The sequence below is a fragment of the Prionailurus viverrinus genome, chromosome B2 (genome assembly GCF_022837055.1).
Source record: "Prionailurus viverrinus isolate Anna chromosome B2, UM_Priviv_1.0, whole genome shotgun sequence".
NCBI classification, from domain to species: Eukaryota; Metazoa; Chordata; class Mammalia; order Carnivora; family Felidae; genus Prionailurus; species Prionailurus viverrinus.
Window position 1 is genome coordinate 132504167 of NC_062565.1, and position 15182 is coordinate 132519348.

The 15182-nt window shown below is 39.7% G+C and overlaps 1 protein-coding gene across 2 annotated transcripts in view; it reads left to right on the forward strand.

Annotated features, from left to right (window-relative positions):
• GRM1 (glutamate metabotropic receptor 1) overlaps positions 1–15182 on the forward strand; it is a 429826-nt gene that overhangs the window by 366417 nt on the left and 48227 nt on the right. For both annotated transcript variants that reach the window (XM_047859536.1, XM_047859537.1), the window contains exon 5: positions 1109–1277. In XM_047859536.1, coding sequence (XP_047715492.1) covers positions 1109–1277 — 169 coding nt within the window. The remainder of the gene's footprint in view (positions 1–1108; positions 1278–15182) is intronic.

Here is a 15182-nt window from a genome sequence, read left to right on the forward strand (position 1 = left end):
CATTGCAGCATTTGAAATAACTGAAGTAACTGACACCGATTATTTGGATTCAGAAATGTTTGTCCTAATCAGGGAAGAGACCAGTTTAAATGTCAGTGCTCAAGATGCTAAATCCCCAACATCCTTGTTAATTAAAGCTGCTGTTTCTCAGATTTCTTGCTTTATTAGCACCTAAAATAGGTTCCAGACTTGGTAAAACTCACTTCTTTTGATCCAGTGTAATGAAAATGGCAACCGAATGTGAAAAAGAACATTAGAATGACAGTAATCAAGTTAAGAGATTAATAGTCTCCGGGCGCCTGGATGGCTCAGTCAGTTGGACGTCTGACTCTTGATCTCTGCTCAGGTTGGGATCTCATGGTTTGAGATGAAGCCCCCACATCAGGCTCTGCGCTGACAGCATGGAGCCTGCTTGGGATTCTCTCTCCTCCTCTCTCATTCTGCCTCCCCCTGACTTGCATGCACACTCTCTCTCTCAAAAGAAATAAATAAACATTAAAAAAAAGAAATTGGGGTGCCTGGGTGGCTTAGTCAGTTAAGCGTCTGATTTCAGCTCAGGTCATGATCTCGCGGTTTGTGAGTTTGAGCCCTGTGTGGGGCTCTGTGCTGACAGCTCGGAGCCTGGAGCCTGCTTCGGATACTGTGTCTCCCTCTCTCTCTGCACCTCCCCCACTTGCACTCTCTCTCTCTCTCTCTCTCTCAAAAATAAATGGACATTAGACAATTAAAAAAGAAAAGAAAAGAAATCAATGTTCTCAAGAATCACGACTTGTTCAAAGAATAACTTAGTGAATAATGATTTGAAGGAGATGATAATCAACTCAACACACATAGGATTAGTTTTGAATAGAATAAGCAGAGAGAAAATTGCAGGAGTAATACATTCTTTAGCAAATATGGACAATACACAGAGACTAAAGAAGGAAACACACATTTTGGAAAATTGGGAGAAACATTAGAAACAAACGAAAATATTGACAAGCGTTAGGCCATGAGATAATTCTAGCTTTTTTATCTCCCTTCTCTCTATGACTTCTGTTTACCAAATTTCTTTGTTTTCTAGATCATGTCCATATTGTCCAAGGCACATGTGTTGTTTTCCTTGTAGGTATGATATCATGAACCTGCAGTACACCGAAGCTAATCGCTATGACTATGTACATGTCGGAACCTGGCACGAAGGCGTGTTGAACATCGATGATTACAAAATCCAAATGAACAAGAGTGGAATGGTGCGGTCTGTGTGCAGTGAACCTTGCTTAAAGGGTCAAATTAAGGTAAGCTGACCACAAAAGCTTTCTTAGACAGAATGAGGCCTCCTGCATGGACTACAGAAAGAAAAACAGACATTTTTCTTAGACAAGCCTGTCCAGAAGGGATATGCCAGGCTTACTGTTTTTGTTCTTGTGTTTAGCTAAAATTGGAAAAACAAAGGAAGATTAGGAAATGAAATAGGCAAACCATTCGAATATTGGAGAATAGTCCTTTGAATCGCAATGATGAGCCTGACCCTTCAATTTAATCTAGAAAGGGAAGGGACAAATACGTGAATATAAAAATTGAAACAGAAGTAAATGTGGACACCAAAACCAATGTACCGCTTAGTCATAGTTCTAGCTATTGTTAAAGAGAACAGAAGCTGAACAATACTAAATAAGCATGTAATTAACATAAAAGAAGCTGCAAGGAGCTAACGCAGAAGCTGCTTATCATTTCTCTTTTCATCGCCACGTTCTTTGATTTTCCTGAAACTGACATTTTCTAGCCAAGAGAGAGTCCTCACTTCCTAGTTATTCTTAGAAGCTTTTTTATCAGCCTGGGGGCAAGTGAGGAACCACGATATTGCTGTATGCATAACAGTAGAGTAAATAAACATCAAATATCGAACATTTGGCTGGACGTGCTAGAGAGGATTCTCAGTGAGGAAGGCATGGGAACAGCGCTTCTCTGTATCTCATGCTATTTAAAACCACACTGGATGATGCACTAGGAGATGGAGTGTAGGGAAGTGATCGCCAACTGGCAAGAGTATGGGTGAAATGACCTGGTAGGTCTTTCCCCTCTCTAATTTTCTGTGATTCATCTCTGGGAGCAGACAGACTGTCACATAAATGTCACACAGCACAGCTGGGCTGGAGGCGGTACCGGGTGAGGCACTGGCCGTCTGGCCATGCCACCATGCCACCTGCCATTCTCATTCTCAGGAGCTGGGGAACCACCCCTGTAGGAAGAAGCCCTGAGCCAAAATCAAAATCAAAAGCCAAAATCAAAAGTTGGATGCTTAACCGACTGAGCCACCCAGGTGCCCCAAGCTGTAACATCTTTTGAAGAGCTGTCCTGATGGACTCCAACTCTCAGGGATCCCAACCACTTTGAGGAAGAAACAAACTTCTGAGATAATTTACCCTAGTTGGTTTGTCTGATTGATTGCATTTTATGATTTTTTTAATCAGAACATAGTTGACACACAATGTTACATTAGTTTTATTCACCCTAGTCTTAAGTATCTTGTTCCTTCTATGCAGATGTGATATTAAAATTTTTTAATATTTATTTATTTTTGAGAGACAGAGAGAGAGAGAGAGAGAGAGAGAGAGAGAGAGAGGGAGAGTGGGGGAGGGGCAGAGAGAGAGAGAGAGAGGGGGGGAGACAGACTCTGAAGCAGGCTCCAAGCTCCGAGCTGTCAGCACAGGGCCCTATGCGGGGCTTGAACCCATGAACCATGAGGTCATGACCTGAGCCTAAGTCGGATGCTCAACCGACTGAGCCACCCAGGTGCCCCCAGATGTGATATTAAAAGTACTTAATAATTGCCATGCCAACTAACTGATCAGAATGGACTCCTTCTTGGCTCTGTGAGAAGGTGCTGGAAGCATCCCACCAAGCCGAGAGTTAGTTCTTGAATGGTGGGAAGATTTGGGCAAGGAGTCCTGTAAGGCAGGAGTAGTGTGGGGCATTCAGGAAGCTCGAAGATACCATAAGTTTGCACTCTGGGCAGAAGTATTTCAGCAGTGTAAGCATGGTTGCAGCCAATCCAATGTGTACAGGCTGTAGGTCAGCAAGGCTGCTCGCCAGGAATCCCATTTCTGATTCTTGTCCCAATAGAATTCTTCCATATGAGGCTGTCTGATGGTTTAAATTCCAGAGGCCCAAAGCTTCCTAATTGTTGCTATGAGATGCCAGACCACTGGACTCTAATTTTGTCATCCTTTCTGGATGGCGGGGAAAATGGGACATCTGAGACAGAGGTCATACTGCGGGGACAATGTGAATCAAGGGGTATCACATGTGTGACTCAGGCCTTTCCAGCTTGGGTGGGAACATTGTCTATGCTGCAAACAAGTACTGTAAAACGTTATGGAACTACAAAGTTGGTGTTTTTCAGAGTATAAGAAAAACAATCAAACAAACAAACCATGGCAAGAGAAAACAAATCATTCCAAAGATTCCCTGAACTCCAGCCCCCTTCCACAATTCCCTGCTGTTACTGTGGTTACTGGTAGGCCATTAATGGGGGCTCGCGTACCATGTGGATTCCCATCTGTACCTTTCAGAAGAAAGGCCTTTCCTCCCCAAGTTCACAGGAAAGGCTGTCATACATCTCTATGCCTAGATACTAAAGTATTTCTGGCTTCACGTTTGCATTACGCCCATGCAGTGTTTGTTATTGAAGGAGATCCCAGAAATCATCGCGGAGCCATTACAGAGCACTCGCTATAAATGCAAATCTCTCGGGGTCTAATTTTAGAAATATTGTGTACCCTGCAGGAAGAAAATATGCCTGTTCTCAATGGCACCTGGAGTGGAGGTGGGGGGGGGGGGGTGTGGAATGTTTGTTTGTTACCCATAAGCACCATGGGAGGTATGCAAACAAATGAAATCTGAATCCCATTTACCAAATGATCGCACTTATATTCTCACACCACCAATTTGCCACCCACCAGGCCCAGGATGCAAAGAGCCAGATCCCTCAGTAGCCCCCACAAAGACAGGAGAGAGGCAACATAGAAGGTGATTATAGGACTTGCACTGGTATTCACTGGAAAGCATAATGCTTAGAAAGGGATTATTCATTTTAAATATAGAATGCCATTTAAAATGCTAAAATAAATTATTTGACTTTTTAAACGATAACCCATAGAGCTTTCTTATGGTAATTTCCCTTGAAGTAGTTAAAAGTAGTTTTCTTATGTTATCGATTCTTAGAAATCTACATATAATGTCTTATAAAAGCAGAAATTTCTTTTTAACCATTCCAGAAACACAGTTAAGTAAAATCAAACTTTTTATTGATGTGTGTTTTATTAGTCAGGGTTCAGTCGGGGAAAAAAGAACCCTTGCCAGGTTGTTTGATAGATTGGTTATAAAAGTAAAAGAGGACATCAAGCCACCGCAGAGCTGAGTAACAGCAAGAATCATCCTCACCCCAGGCCAGAGGGACACAGGGAGGAGTCACAGCTGCTCCTGAACTGCCCCCTGAAGCAGGGAGGGGAGGATACCTTGGCTTCCCCTCTCTCCCTCGCTTGAGTCTCTCACTAGCTCTCTCCATTTGGCCAACTTCATCCAGAAGACATTGGCAAGAAAGCCCGGACAGTGTAGTTCACAGGTTTCCTCAAAACCTTAAAACTAAGCACTGCCTAAGTGCTAGTGCATTACTGGGAAATGGAATTCCCAGATGCAAGAGTGAAGGGAAAGGGAAAAGGAGACACGGAAGCACGGAAGCCCCCGCCACCACCACCACCACCACCACCACCGTCACTAAAGTGATGCTTTACTGAGCAGGACGCCACTTCACTGAGTATAACCGGTCATTCAACCTCAGAGAGATCTCTGGGTGGGCCACTTGGAGTAGCTACTGGAGCAAGGAGGGGGGAAGAATGTGTGCGCCTATGCCGTGCCATTTTCTGTTTCCTGTGGACAAAGTTTACTCACAGGAAGTAGTATCGTCTGATCCCTTTAGACAGCTACTGGGGAAGCCAGAATCTATGTCTGGTCCCACGGTCCTTTTTCAGATCTAGAAGCAGTTGGGTCCCGTGCGGTCTGGTCTGGGCTTCTGCTGTGGTGACTGCAATGGAGGTAGCTGAAACCCAGTGATGGAGTCATGGGAGAGACAGACAGTTGGACATGCCAAGAAAAGAGACAACAGTGATAGAGACTGAAGTATGGGTTGCAGGAGTGTCCAGGACTTTCCAAGAGCCAGTGGCCAAGGGCCTGAGAGAGAGGCTAGGAGAAGAGGATCTAAGGCAGCACACAAAGTGTGGACAGTGAATCTGCAGTCAAACACCAACAGCCTGCACATGTGGTGATCTCCTGTACCAGGCCTGCAGCCATTTTCCTTGGTGTGGTGAAGAGCCAAGAAGGAGTGGGAAGGTGAAGGCAGCAGTGAAAGGAAGGAGAAGGGAGGCAATAGAGGTCAGGGATAAACATTTTTCAAGCATATTCTTGTGCAAGTACAATAATAGATACATTACAGTCACCATTTTAATGATTCCTTAAAATAACACTTTTAAAGCAGATATTGTGGCCCCCATTATACAGATGAGGAATCTGAAGCCCAGAGAGGTTGAGTCATTTGCCCCAAGCTCTCTCAAGCTAGAAAGTGCCAAAGTTGGGATCAGAACCAGCCCAGAGCTCTGATCACCTCACTGACTCGTGTGGTTCAATTGCCTGTCATTAAATGAACTGGTGTATTTCCTACTAATGCAAGTTTCAGTTGCTAAGCTTTATTTTCTCAGGAGTTCACAATAAAATTATAAATAGAGATGCACTTTAACAGGGAACAGAATCTAGAATTGAAGATGCAGTATTAGTGCGGGAGGTTGGGAGAGTTTAATAGAGGCAGAGAATCCGGCAGAGATGTCGAGGGAAAAGAGCCTGCAGATTGCTTTCACTGGCTCCTATTCTTTCCTTTCCTCTCTGTCTTCTATTTTTTTTCTCCCCTAAGTTTGTCTGTGGGTTCTTTGCTTTAAGAGGATTATTTGGGGGCTGGGATTTGGGCATGATGAATGGACGGCACTGATTCCTCCTGTTCTCACCCGGCCAATCAAAACAAAATTCTGAAGTTACATGAATGTAATAGAATAGATCACAAATATTTCCCGATTTACACAGGCCATAGTGTCATATAGTGAAATATACCTTACGTACATATAGAAAAGCCCAAGTACATGTATCTTACAAACTACAGACTTTGGAATTAGGTTAACTAATTTCCTTTCAAGAGATAAGTCTGATTCTTTCCTATTTCTTGGTATTTTCTATTGGAAAGATAAAAATTTAGTTTCAAAGGTGTTGGCAGGGTGGACCTCAGAAGATTACTTAACTTATACCTGCTAGAATCCCTTGTTCAGCTTCAGCTTCCTGCATCACCCTGAGTTTCCCACTCCAGTTAGATCAGCAAAGAGGCCAAACCACCGATTTGTTGAGTATCAAACTAAAAGGGACATGTTCATTCTCATTGTGATCCCAGACTCCTTCAAAGATGGAAGGAAGCTAGGACAGTCTATTAAGAAACCATTAACCATTGACCTTTAATTGGAACTATGTACCCTTAGATTTAATAATACCATAAGCATGATTAGGTAACGCTACTAGAGGAGGTTGACTCTAGGTTTTTCTGTTGGTAAGTATAGCTACTTGGCAGATGTTGTCAATGTAAAAATCTTATCGTTTCTAATAATACCCTTCTTTTAAAAATATAATGGCTAATATTAATTTTCACATTAATACTACCACCTGTCAACATAGGCCAGTGATTAAAAAGCAGCCACTTTGTTGTAGATCTGATAGCTTAAGACTGCAGAGATTAGGGATGAGAGCCTCACATTCCAGAATGTTTGTCTTCTTTAGCAACCTAAGATCATCCCTTTAATGCCTGCTGTGAACTCATTCTTTCTGTAGCCTCTTTAGCATTGTTTTCCTCTTCCTCTGTACATTTTCCAGCTCTTGAAAGAACTCTTTCTATATTTATAGTTGCTTACTTGGCCCAATTCCCGCATTATCCGGCAAGGGATGCTGTCCCTCTGAAAGACTGGTATCTATTTTGATCAAAATTGTCAAGCAGTTAGTACCACCTTCCCTTTCCTAATGATAAATAAATAAATGAGATAAGGTTAAATTTTGTATGATAGAACATATATGATTTGCCAACAATCCTTCCTGTTACTTTATGCAGAAATAGTTACAGACAATAGATGTGTCTTGGGTCCATGCTCTCCAGTATCAAGGTTGAGAAGAAAATGCAGTCACATTATAACGTGTGTACTCCAGGTAATAACACACCTGCCAATATCACAGTTAAATATCCTCAGGGAGAAAAACAACTTTAATGATGTGATAGAATATGAAACACTGTATTATGTGAAATCAGACAGATGAACTTTGAAAAGTGTTATCATTCCATTTGTTTTGTAATGATGGAAAAGTTGCAAAATTTTCATCAAAATATAAAATAACCAAAAACAGGCTTTAACACCATTTCCGGGTAATTCACCACCTGATGAGATACTGGCCCTTTGACGTCAATACCCGGAATTGGAAGTTAGGGAAATGGGGTGCACTCTTCTTCCCCCTTCCACTCTACTTACTCTCACATTGAATCTGAGTAGCTCACCTGCTGATTTTCTTCTAGGTCACGTTATGGATCACGCTTGACAGATTATTTTATATTCAGTTTTTCCATCTGCAGTTGCTCCACATTCAGAGTTCAAAGTGTGTCAATTGCCCTTCTTTATACTTCTAGCTATTTTTGTTTTTATATGATAGGCTATAGCATTTGGAATGGTTTCATTCTCCTCCAGTGCCTCCTCAAAATTGCTCAGATATGTCCTCTTCCCTCCATGGCAGTAGGAGGAGGAATTTTATCTTGAATTTGGTGTCAAGAGAATCATTTTAGACTGAAATCTACCTCAAGCAAACGTGCTCGTGGTGCAAACAGTCATTACTGTCTGGTCACTACGTGGCTTGCGTGTGCATGTCAGGTCCCCACCACCCAGCCCATTCAGCCCCATCAGCCTGGACTGTCCAGAGAGTTTTCAGAGTTATTTCATGACCGCTAACTGTGAATTATCTTTGAATACTTCCCATATCTGTAATGAGCATTTTTATTTTGGTTCAGCTTTTTCCCTATTTGCTCATAATTTTGATCTAGTTAATATTTCTCTCCTTTTCTCACTTTCAAACATGAAAGAAAACATTAAATTGACCACTTGTATAGCCACCAGCCACATTTAGTAATTGTAAATCCTTCACTCTATTTTTTCTCACCTTACCTTTTCTCTTTCTTTCTTTCTTTCTTTCTTTCTTTCTCTCTCCCTCTCTCTCTTTTACTCTGTCCTATGTTCTCCCTGAGCCATTTGAAAGTCAGGTGCAAATATCACGAAACTCGATATCTTAATACCTCAGCTTATGTTCTGTAAGAATAAGGATAATTCTCATATAGCCATAAGAGGAGTGAAGAAAGTTAGCAATAATATCATCAACCACAACTGTCCCATCCACCTCTGCTTTCTCTCGGTGTGAATCAAAGCAAACTACCCATTTAAACTGTTCATAGTTAATGTAGCCATTCTGGCAACCAGAGAAGTGATGATACGGTTCGTCCATTATGTAATTCTTTCAAAATTCCACTGCAGGATGGCAAGATCTGAATATAAATTGCCCACATGAATATAAAAAACTCCTTATATGAGAAGCCTGTGATTACATAACATTGATGTGATCTCCCCGGGCAACTAAAAATATATTGGCTGCAATTTTGAAAAAAAAGAAGACAAATGCTTTGTGTGTGTGTGTGTCTTCTTGTGCATGTGAAAACATGAATACCATAGTCCCTCTGGATGAGGAGGAAGCTGTAAGCACTTGTCACAATGAGAAATTCTGTGGAATTATTAATTTATCCATAGCTACTTTGAGTAATATCTACATCTTCACCTCTTGTATGTTGACCAGACTCTGTTTACTGAAGTTGTTGTTGATCACCTTAGCTTCAGACCCAGCTTATCGCCACTTTTGGGCAGATAGCACCTGATAGGTGCTGCTGCTAAATGACATGATATTGGACAGTGGCAGTGGCAGACCCATTTGCTTTTGTAAGTAAACATTTATTGAAGTATAACATACATACAGAAAAATAGAGAAGGAAGTATGAGTATGCAGCGTACCAACTCTGTTCTAGCTGTTCCCTCTGCCTAGAATACTCTTCCACTGGATATATTCAGGGCTTATACCCTTTCCTTCTCTCAAGTCTTCACTTAAATGGCAATATCTTAGTGATGCCTTATCTAATCACCAAATGCAAGATTGCGATTCCTTATTCCAAGCACCCCCCTATCTAGGACCACCATGAGGCAAATGAGGTGCCTAGTGCCCAGGATTTAGGGAGGCACTCACTCTCGAAGTTGTGCAAGTGCAGGGTACATACTTACACAACGCTGAGGGTGGGTGTCTCTTTAAATTTGGTCCCTAGGTGCTACACTTGCCTCACCTTGGTCCCTGCCCTGCACCCTATTCCTCTTTCTCCCTTTAGTTTTCTCAAAACCCTTCTCTAGAATAATAGCTCCTCCTCAGGATGGGGATATTATCTGTTTTATTCACTGACTATGTCTAGCCTTGACATGGTGCCTGGCACATTATACGCATTAAACGCATGTTGTAAGAGAATGAGTGAATAATTGAATATATATGTTCTGCATAAGCATTTCATTCCTCTATCAGTACACTTAACACATTATATTAGATTTTGAGCTCCTTAACGCCAACAATTGGGTTCTTCAATAATTTATCCCATGCATGACACACTGGGCCACTAAACAAAGGTTGATTAATTGAATATATATCTACCAGGCTCTGAGATATAATTTTGTTTCTCCACATAACATGTCATCGCCTTAGCAGCCATTGTTACACTAGGAGGGCCCGCTTTTTGAAAATAACTGCAGATAACAAGACTGAGATTTGCACAAGATACCAATCCCTTCTGCAACGGCTTCCTCATCTACAGAACGCACGTAATTAACTCCACTGCATTGAGTGGCTATGAAGGGTTAGTGTAATTCTGTACAGAGGTCCTAGCAAAAAACCTGACTTTATATATGTCCATTCTTGTGATGATTTTAAGATTTTATTTATTTATTTTGAGAGACAGACAGACAGACAGAGAACAGAGAATCCCAAGCAGGTTCTGCACTGTTAGCACAGACCTGATGCGGGGCTCAAACTCATGGACTGTGAGATCGTGACCTGAGCCAAAATCAAGAGTCAGATGTTTAACCGACTGAGCCACCTTGGTGCCCCATTCCTGTGATGATTTTATATTCCCGTGCCATTTTTATTATATTTTCTGTATAACAAATTGCAATGTAGGGATTTTAATTGATATTTTGTATTTACTTTTTGTAGGGTTTTCATCCCTTACTCTTCTTTTCCTTTCTTTGAATTCATTTCTGTTTCTTCTGTTTATGTCATAGTCTATATTATTTTCCTCTTTTCATCCATCTACATTATTGAGAAATTAATATGGGCCAAGAGTTATACTAGTGATGCAGATGGGCTGGGTCTGAGGATACAGGGGAAGGTCCCACAAGACCAGCCAAAAGGGTCCTTGACTTCACACAGGATAGAAACCAAACACCAGCAAGAGAAAGTGGAAGAATTTATTAAATAGCCTGAGTGACAGAGAATAGCAGACAGAGTGTCGGGGAGACTTGAAAAGGAAAGGAGAATGAGTCTCATCATTGCTTGGGGTTAGGGGTTCATATTAGAAAAGGGTCTAAAGTACATGTTTCTTCAGGAATCCAGGGTAGAGTCCATTCAAAGGTGAGTATGAGGTGTACAATAGGTATTATTCCATACATTACTGAAGGTAGGAGTATTGATGCCAGTATCAGCCAAGGTTTGTTTGCAGTTAGTGTCCTGGAACATGTTTGGAATTTGGCTCTTCTTAGGTGTTATCAGGTATTTGGGGCCTAGGACAAATTTCAGAGAATGATTAACTTTCTTACTTTCCCCTTGAAGTGAGAACATAGCTTCATTGGCTTATTCAGAGGCAAAATATGGAACATGAGTAAATGGGGCCTAGTAGAAAAACAGCAGAGATGGAACTTTTCTTTTTAAAAAAAATATTTGTTTGTTTGTTTGTTTGTTTATTTATTTTGAGAGAGAGAGAGACAGCACAAGCAGAGGAGGGGCAGAGAAAGAGGTTGAGAGAGAATCCCAAAAAGCCTCCACACCATGAGCACAGAGCCCAATGCCAGGCTCCATGTCACGAACCGTGAGCTCATGACCTGAGCTTAACCAAGAGTCAGATGCTTAACTAGGTGCTAAACTAACGGAGCCACCCAGGTGCCCCAAAATGGAGCGTTTCTAACATGGAGTCCCTTCAGCTTTAGTACCTCACTAGTACAGGGAATGCAAAGGAAGCTCAACCATGGCCCATTCCTTGGAGGAACTCAGTGTAGCTGGAGAAAAACATCAGCCATTAAGTTGATTGGGGGGCAGGGTTAGCTCTTCTCTCTTGTAGCTGATTCTCCTCCAGTCCTGATTAGAGTAGACTCAATTTCTTTATTCTGTTTAGTCTTTTAGGCAGTTCTCTTCTGAGGAAAATTTTCTCTGTTTCCTTTGATTCACAGTTACCTTTCCTTCATTATTTTCTCTTGATGCTATTTATTTTCTTATGTTCTTTTTTTAAATAAAACCTTAATTTAAAAAACCCATTTCACTTTACTTCAGAAACTGAGTCACAGAATGAACACTTGCTTTCCTATTGCATAAATCTTTTAAGACTCCTACAGTGTGTATGTAATTGAATAATGGCATTGCGTGTACCAGCAGGTCACCTAGTCTCACTAGCAATCAACAGCACTGTGTACGCAGGATCTAGAAAGAATCAAAGCAGGCTGGGGGCCTTAGTAAGCCTTGTTCCTTCAAGGGCAGTTTCAGTAAAATATCAAAACTGTTGTTGTGACTCAGATCTATCATAAAAAGTATTTTCTGTGACAAAAGTGAAAAAATACTTTATTCAGTTATTGGGTGTATACTACAGTAGTCTCCTCTTGTTTGTGGGGAATATAATCCAGGACACCTCCCTCTCTATGGATGGCTGAAATCCCAAATAGTACCAAACCCGTAATATATGCTATGTTTTTTTCCTAGATTTATATACCTATGATAAGGTTTAATTTATAAATTAGGCACAGTAAGAGATTAACAAAAGTAACTAATAATGATGCCACTGTACGTGTGAAAGAAATATTAGTAAGCCTGACTCATATAAAAAAACAAAATATACAAATAATCAATAATATGATTTTGATTTGAATATCTGAAGGAGATTTGAACATAAATTAGAGACAACAACAATATTTTAAAAAAACTGTACCTAAATGAAACATATCTATCATATAGATATGAAAAAGGCTAGTGGACAAAATCTAACTTGTAGTAATGAAATGCCAACTATACTTTAGCTCTTAGAGAATTGTAAATAAGGCCCTGTTTGAAAGGATTTACTGCTCCAGAAATACTGTCTGAAGCTTGTAATGTTGTACCTACCCTTGAGAGTATTGACACAGATGGACTTTGGACTTGTGGAGAAAGGTGACATTCTAAATGGGAGATTATGTTCATTCTTTATGAAAATGTATTTATTTGTTTGCTATATGGTTCCACGTGAGAGCCATGGGTTAACACACACCTATAAACACGCACACGCACACGCACATGCACACACATTCTGTCTTCTTTATCTCTCTTTCTTTAAACTGTATTCTCTAGGTTACTCCTTGCGCAAAGCAAGTCAGATGAAACACAAATTTGATGATGTTTCTAGTCTACTTGAAACCTCCCTCCAAAACAAACAAACAAAACAGAGTTATGTGGACATTAATGAGGACACAATGAGGAGTTGGCACAGAAGCTCTGTCCTCATTTGACAGACTTATGTAAGAAATTATTAACAAAGTTAAGTGCAGAAGCAAGGACCAGGGACTAAGTGAATGCCTGACTAAAGAGCTTATGTTGCAAAGGTATTGGAGTTGGGAGGCACTAAACTTCTTTGAGTGGACTAATTGTATGTTTTAAAAAGATTCAAGTCACCACCCACTGACCACCTACTGTGTGTTTTGGGTACCTATCTATCCCTTGATGACAATGATCTGAAAACAATGAGCTGGCTTGGTCCCTTCTCTTGAGGAGCCCACTGGCCATTCCCGTGATCTAGGAAGCTCTGCATGTTAAGAAATTAGAGAAAGAAGAAGTAAGAGTAAGAAGTAAGTAAGTAAGCACAAGAAGAAATTAGAGCATGTTGTACATAATTACAAGACAGGGCCCAGAATTCAAGTGTAAAGTGTTAAAATCTCAGTCTAGAGGGGTGACTGAGAGATGGAAAAGACAAATCAGATATTATAGACATTGTATGCCAAAAGTACACATACTTGGTGGCAGAATAAAGAAGACATAAAAAAAAAACTGCACGTGAGCAGCTTCATTTTTTATTGTTAATAAATAATGATATAATTGTTTTATAATTTTATAATGATGTAATTACATAATTTTATAATATTTGTATAATTATAATTTTATAATTGTTAATTATATAATTGATTATATACCTTTATATAATTATATAATTAATAGTAAAGGTATAAGTTAATCATTTATTCATTCATTTATTCAATCATTTAAAACCTAATTTTAAAGACTTTCCAAGAGTCACTCCTAGGATCTACCTTCACTAGTCATCCTGAATAAATAAATTTGCTTAGCATTATCACCTTTTGAATTTGTCAAATTAGTAGCATTAATTTTATAGTGAGAGAAAAACACAAAGCTGACTGAAGTCATACAGTATTTTGTGATGGCTTTTACTACAACTAAAATAAGAAAGTAGTATTCATTTATTGAATTTTTCTCATATATTACTTAAAAAATTATTATCTAGAATGTAAATTTTCCATGCTTATTTTGAAGTTGGGGCTAGTTTTTGAAAAGACTTAATCTGATTCTACTTTCTAAAGTCATTTGAAAGTAAAAGAAGAAAAAGAAAACATTTTACATTTTGTGAAAATATACTGTTATTTGATATTTTATATGTAATTCTAAGATAAATATATAAATTTTGACCTGCTCTGTGAGAAGATAATTTTATTTTCACAAAAGCTAGAGTTTGTATTATTTTAAGGTATGGCAATATTTACAATTTAATTCCTGATTTTACATATGAAAACATTTAATAATATTTACTGTATTAGGAAAGAACTTTTGCTTCTAGCCATGAAAGAGTAACGGAGTCCAGACTGCCTTTTGCTGTAAACAACTAGAAAACTTGACATAATATATGAAATAACTGTGTTCAGACATTGGAAAACAGTGCATGACCTTGATTCCAGGGAAGTGTAGGCAAACAAACAAGATGAACCCAAAAGTCACTAAGGCTTTATGCCTGGAGGCAATTCCCTGATTGTTGTGCAATGAAAGAGAATACAGAGCTTGGAGACCTTGCTAATTTAAGAAGACAGAAATCAAGATTTAGGAAGGCCAAGGCAGCGAGAATTTGTACTGCAGTGTAAGGGAGAGGAGATCTATTCAGAAAGAGTCCCAGAGGTTAACACACAGTTTCCCTTGAATATTTGGCCAAACACCGATCTGCATATGAGTAGGGTAGAATTCAAAAAGTCCAGGTAGAAAACAATCACTGGGGAGCCAGAATCCCTGAGCTTACACAGACCCAGGAATTGTCTCATTTTTCACAAGCCAGAGTGGAGATACCTTGTTGAATACACAAGGAATTAAGTAGAAACCCCAGGTGATTACACTTTAATATGAGGCTTAATTATTTCTAGAGCAGACAATCTTCTAGACTTATCCTAAAAGATTAAAAACAAGGCTCAAACTGAGCCACGAGTAGTTTAACTGCTGCCAGAACAAAGACCAATAATTAATTCTTCAGGGAAACATATCCAGGCCTCTACGCCTTATGTACACAATGTCCAACATCTATCTGATCAAAATATTTATATCCAGCCACATCAATGATTATACTAAATGTAAACGTATGAAACATTTCAATGAAAGGCAGTTCTCAGACTGGAGATGAAAGCAAGATCTAATTATGTGCTGTTTACAAAAAACTCACTTTAAATGCAGTGTGTTTTGACTTTTTTTTTATTATGCCAAGTGAAATTTGC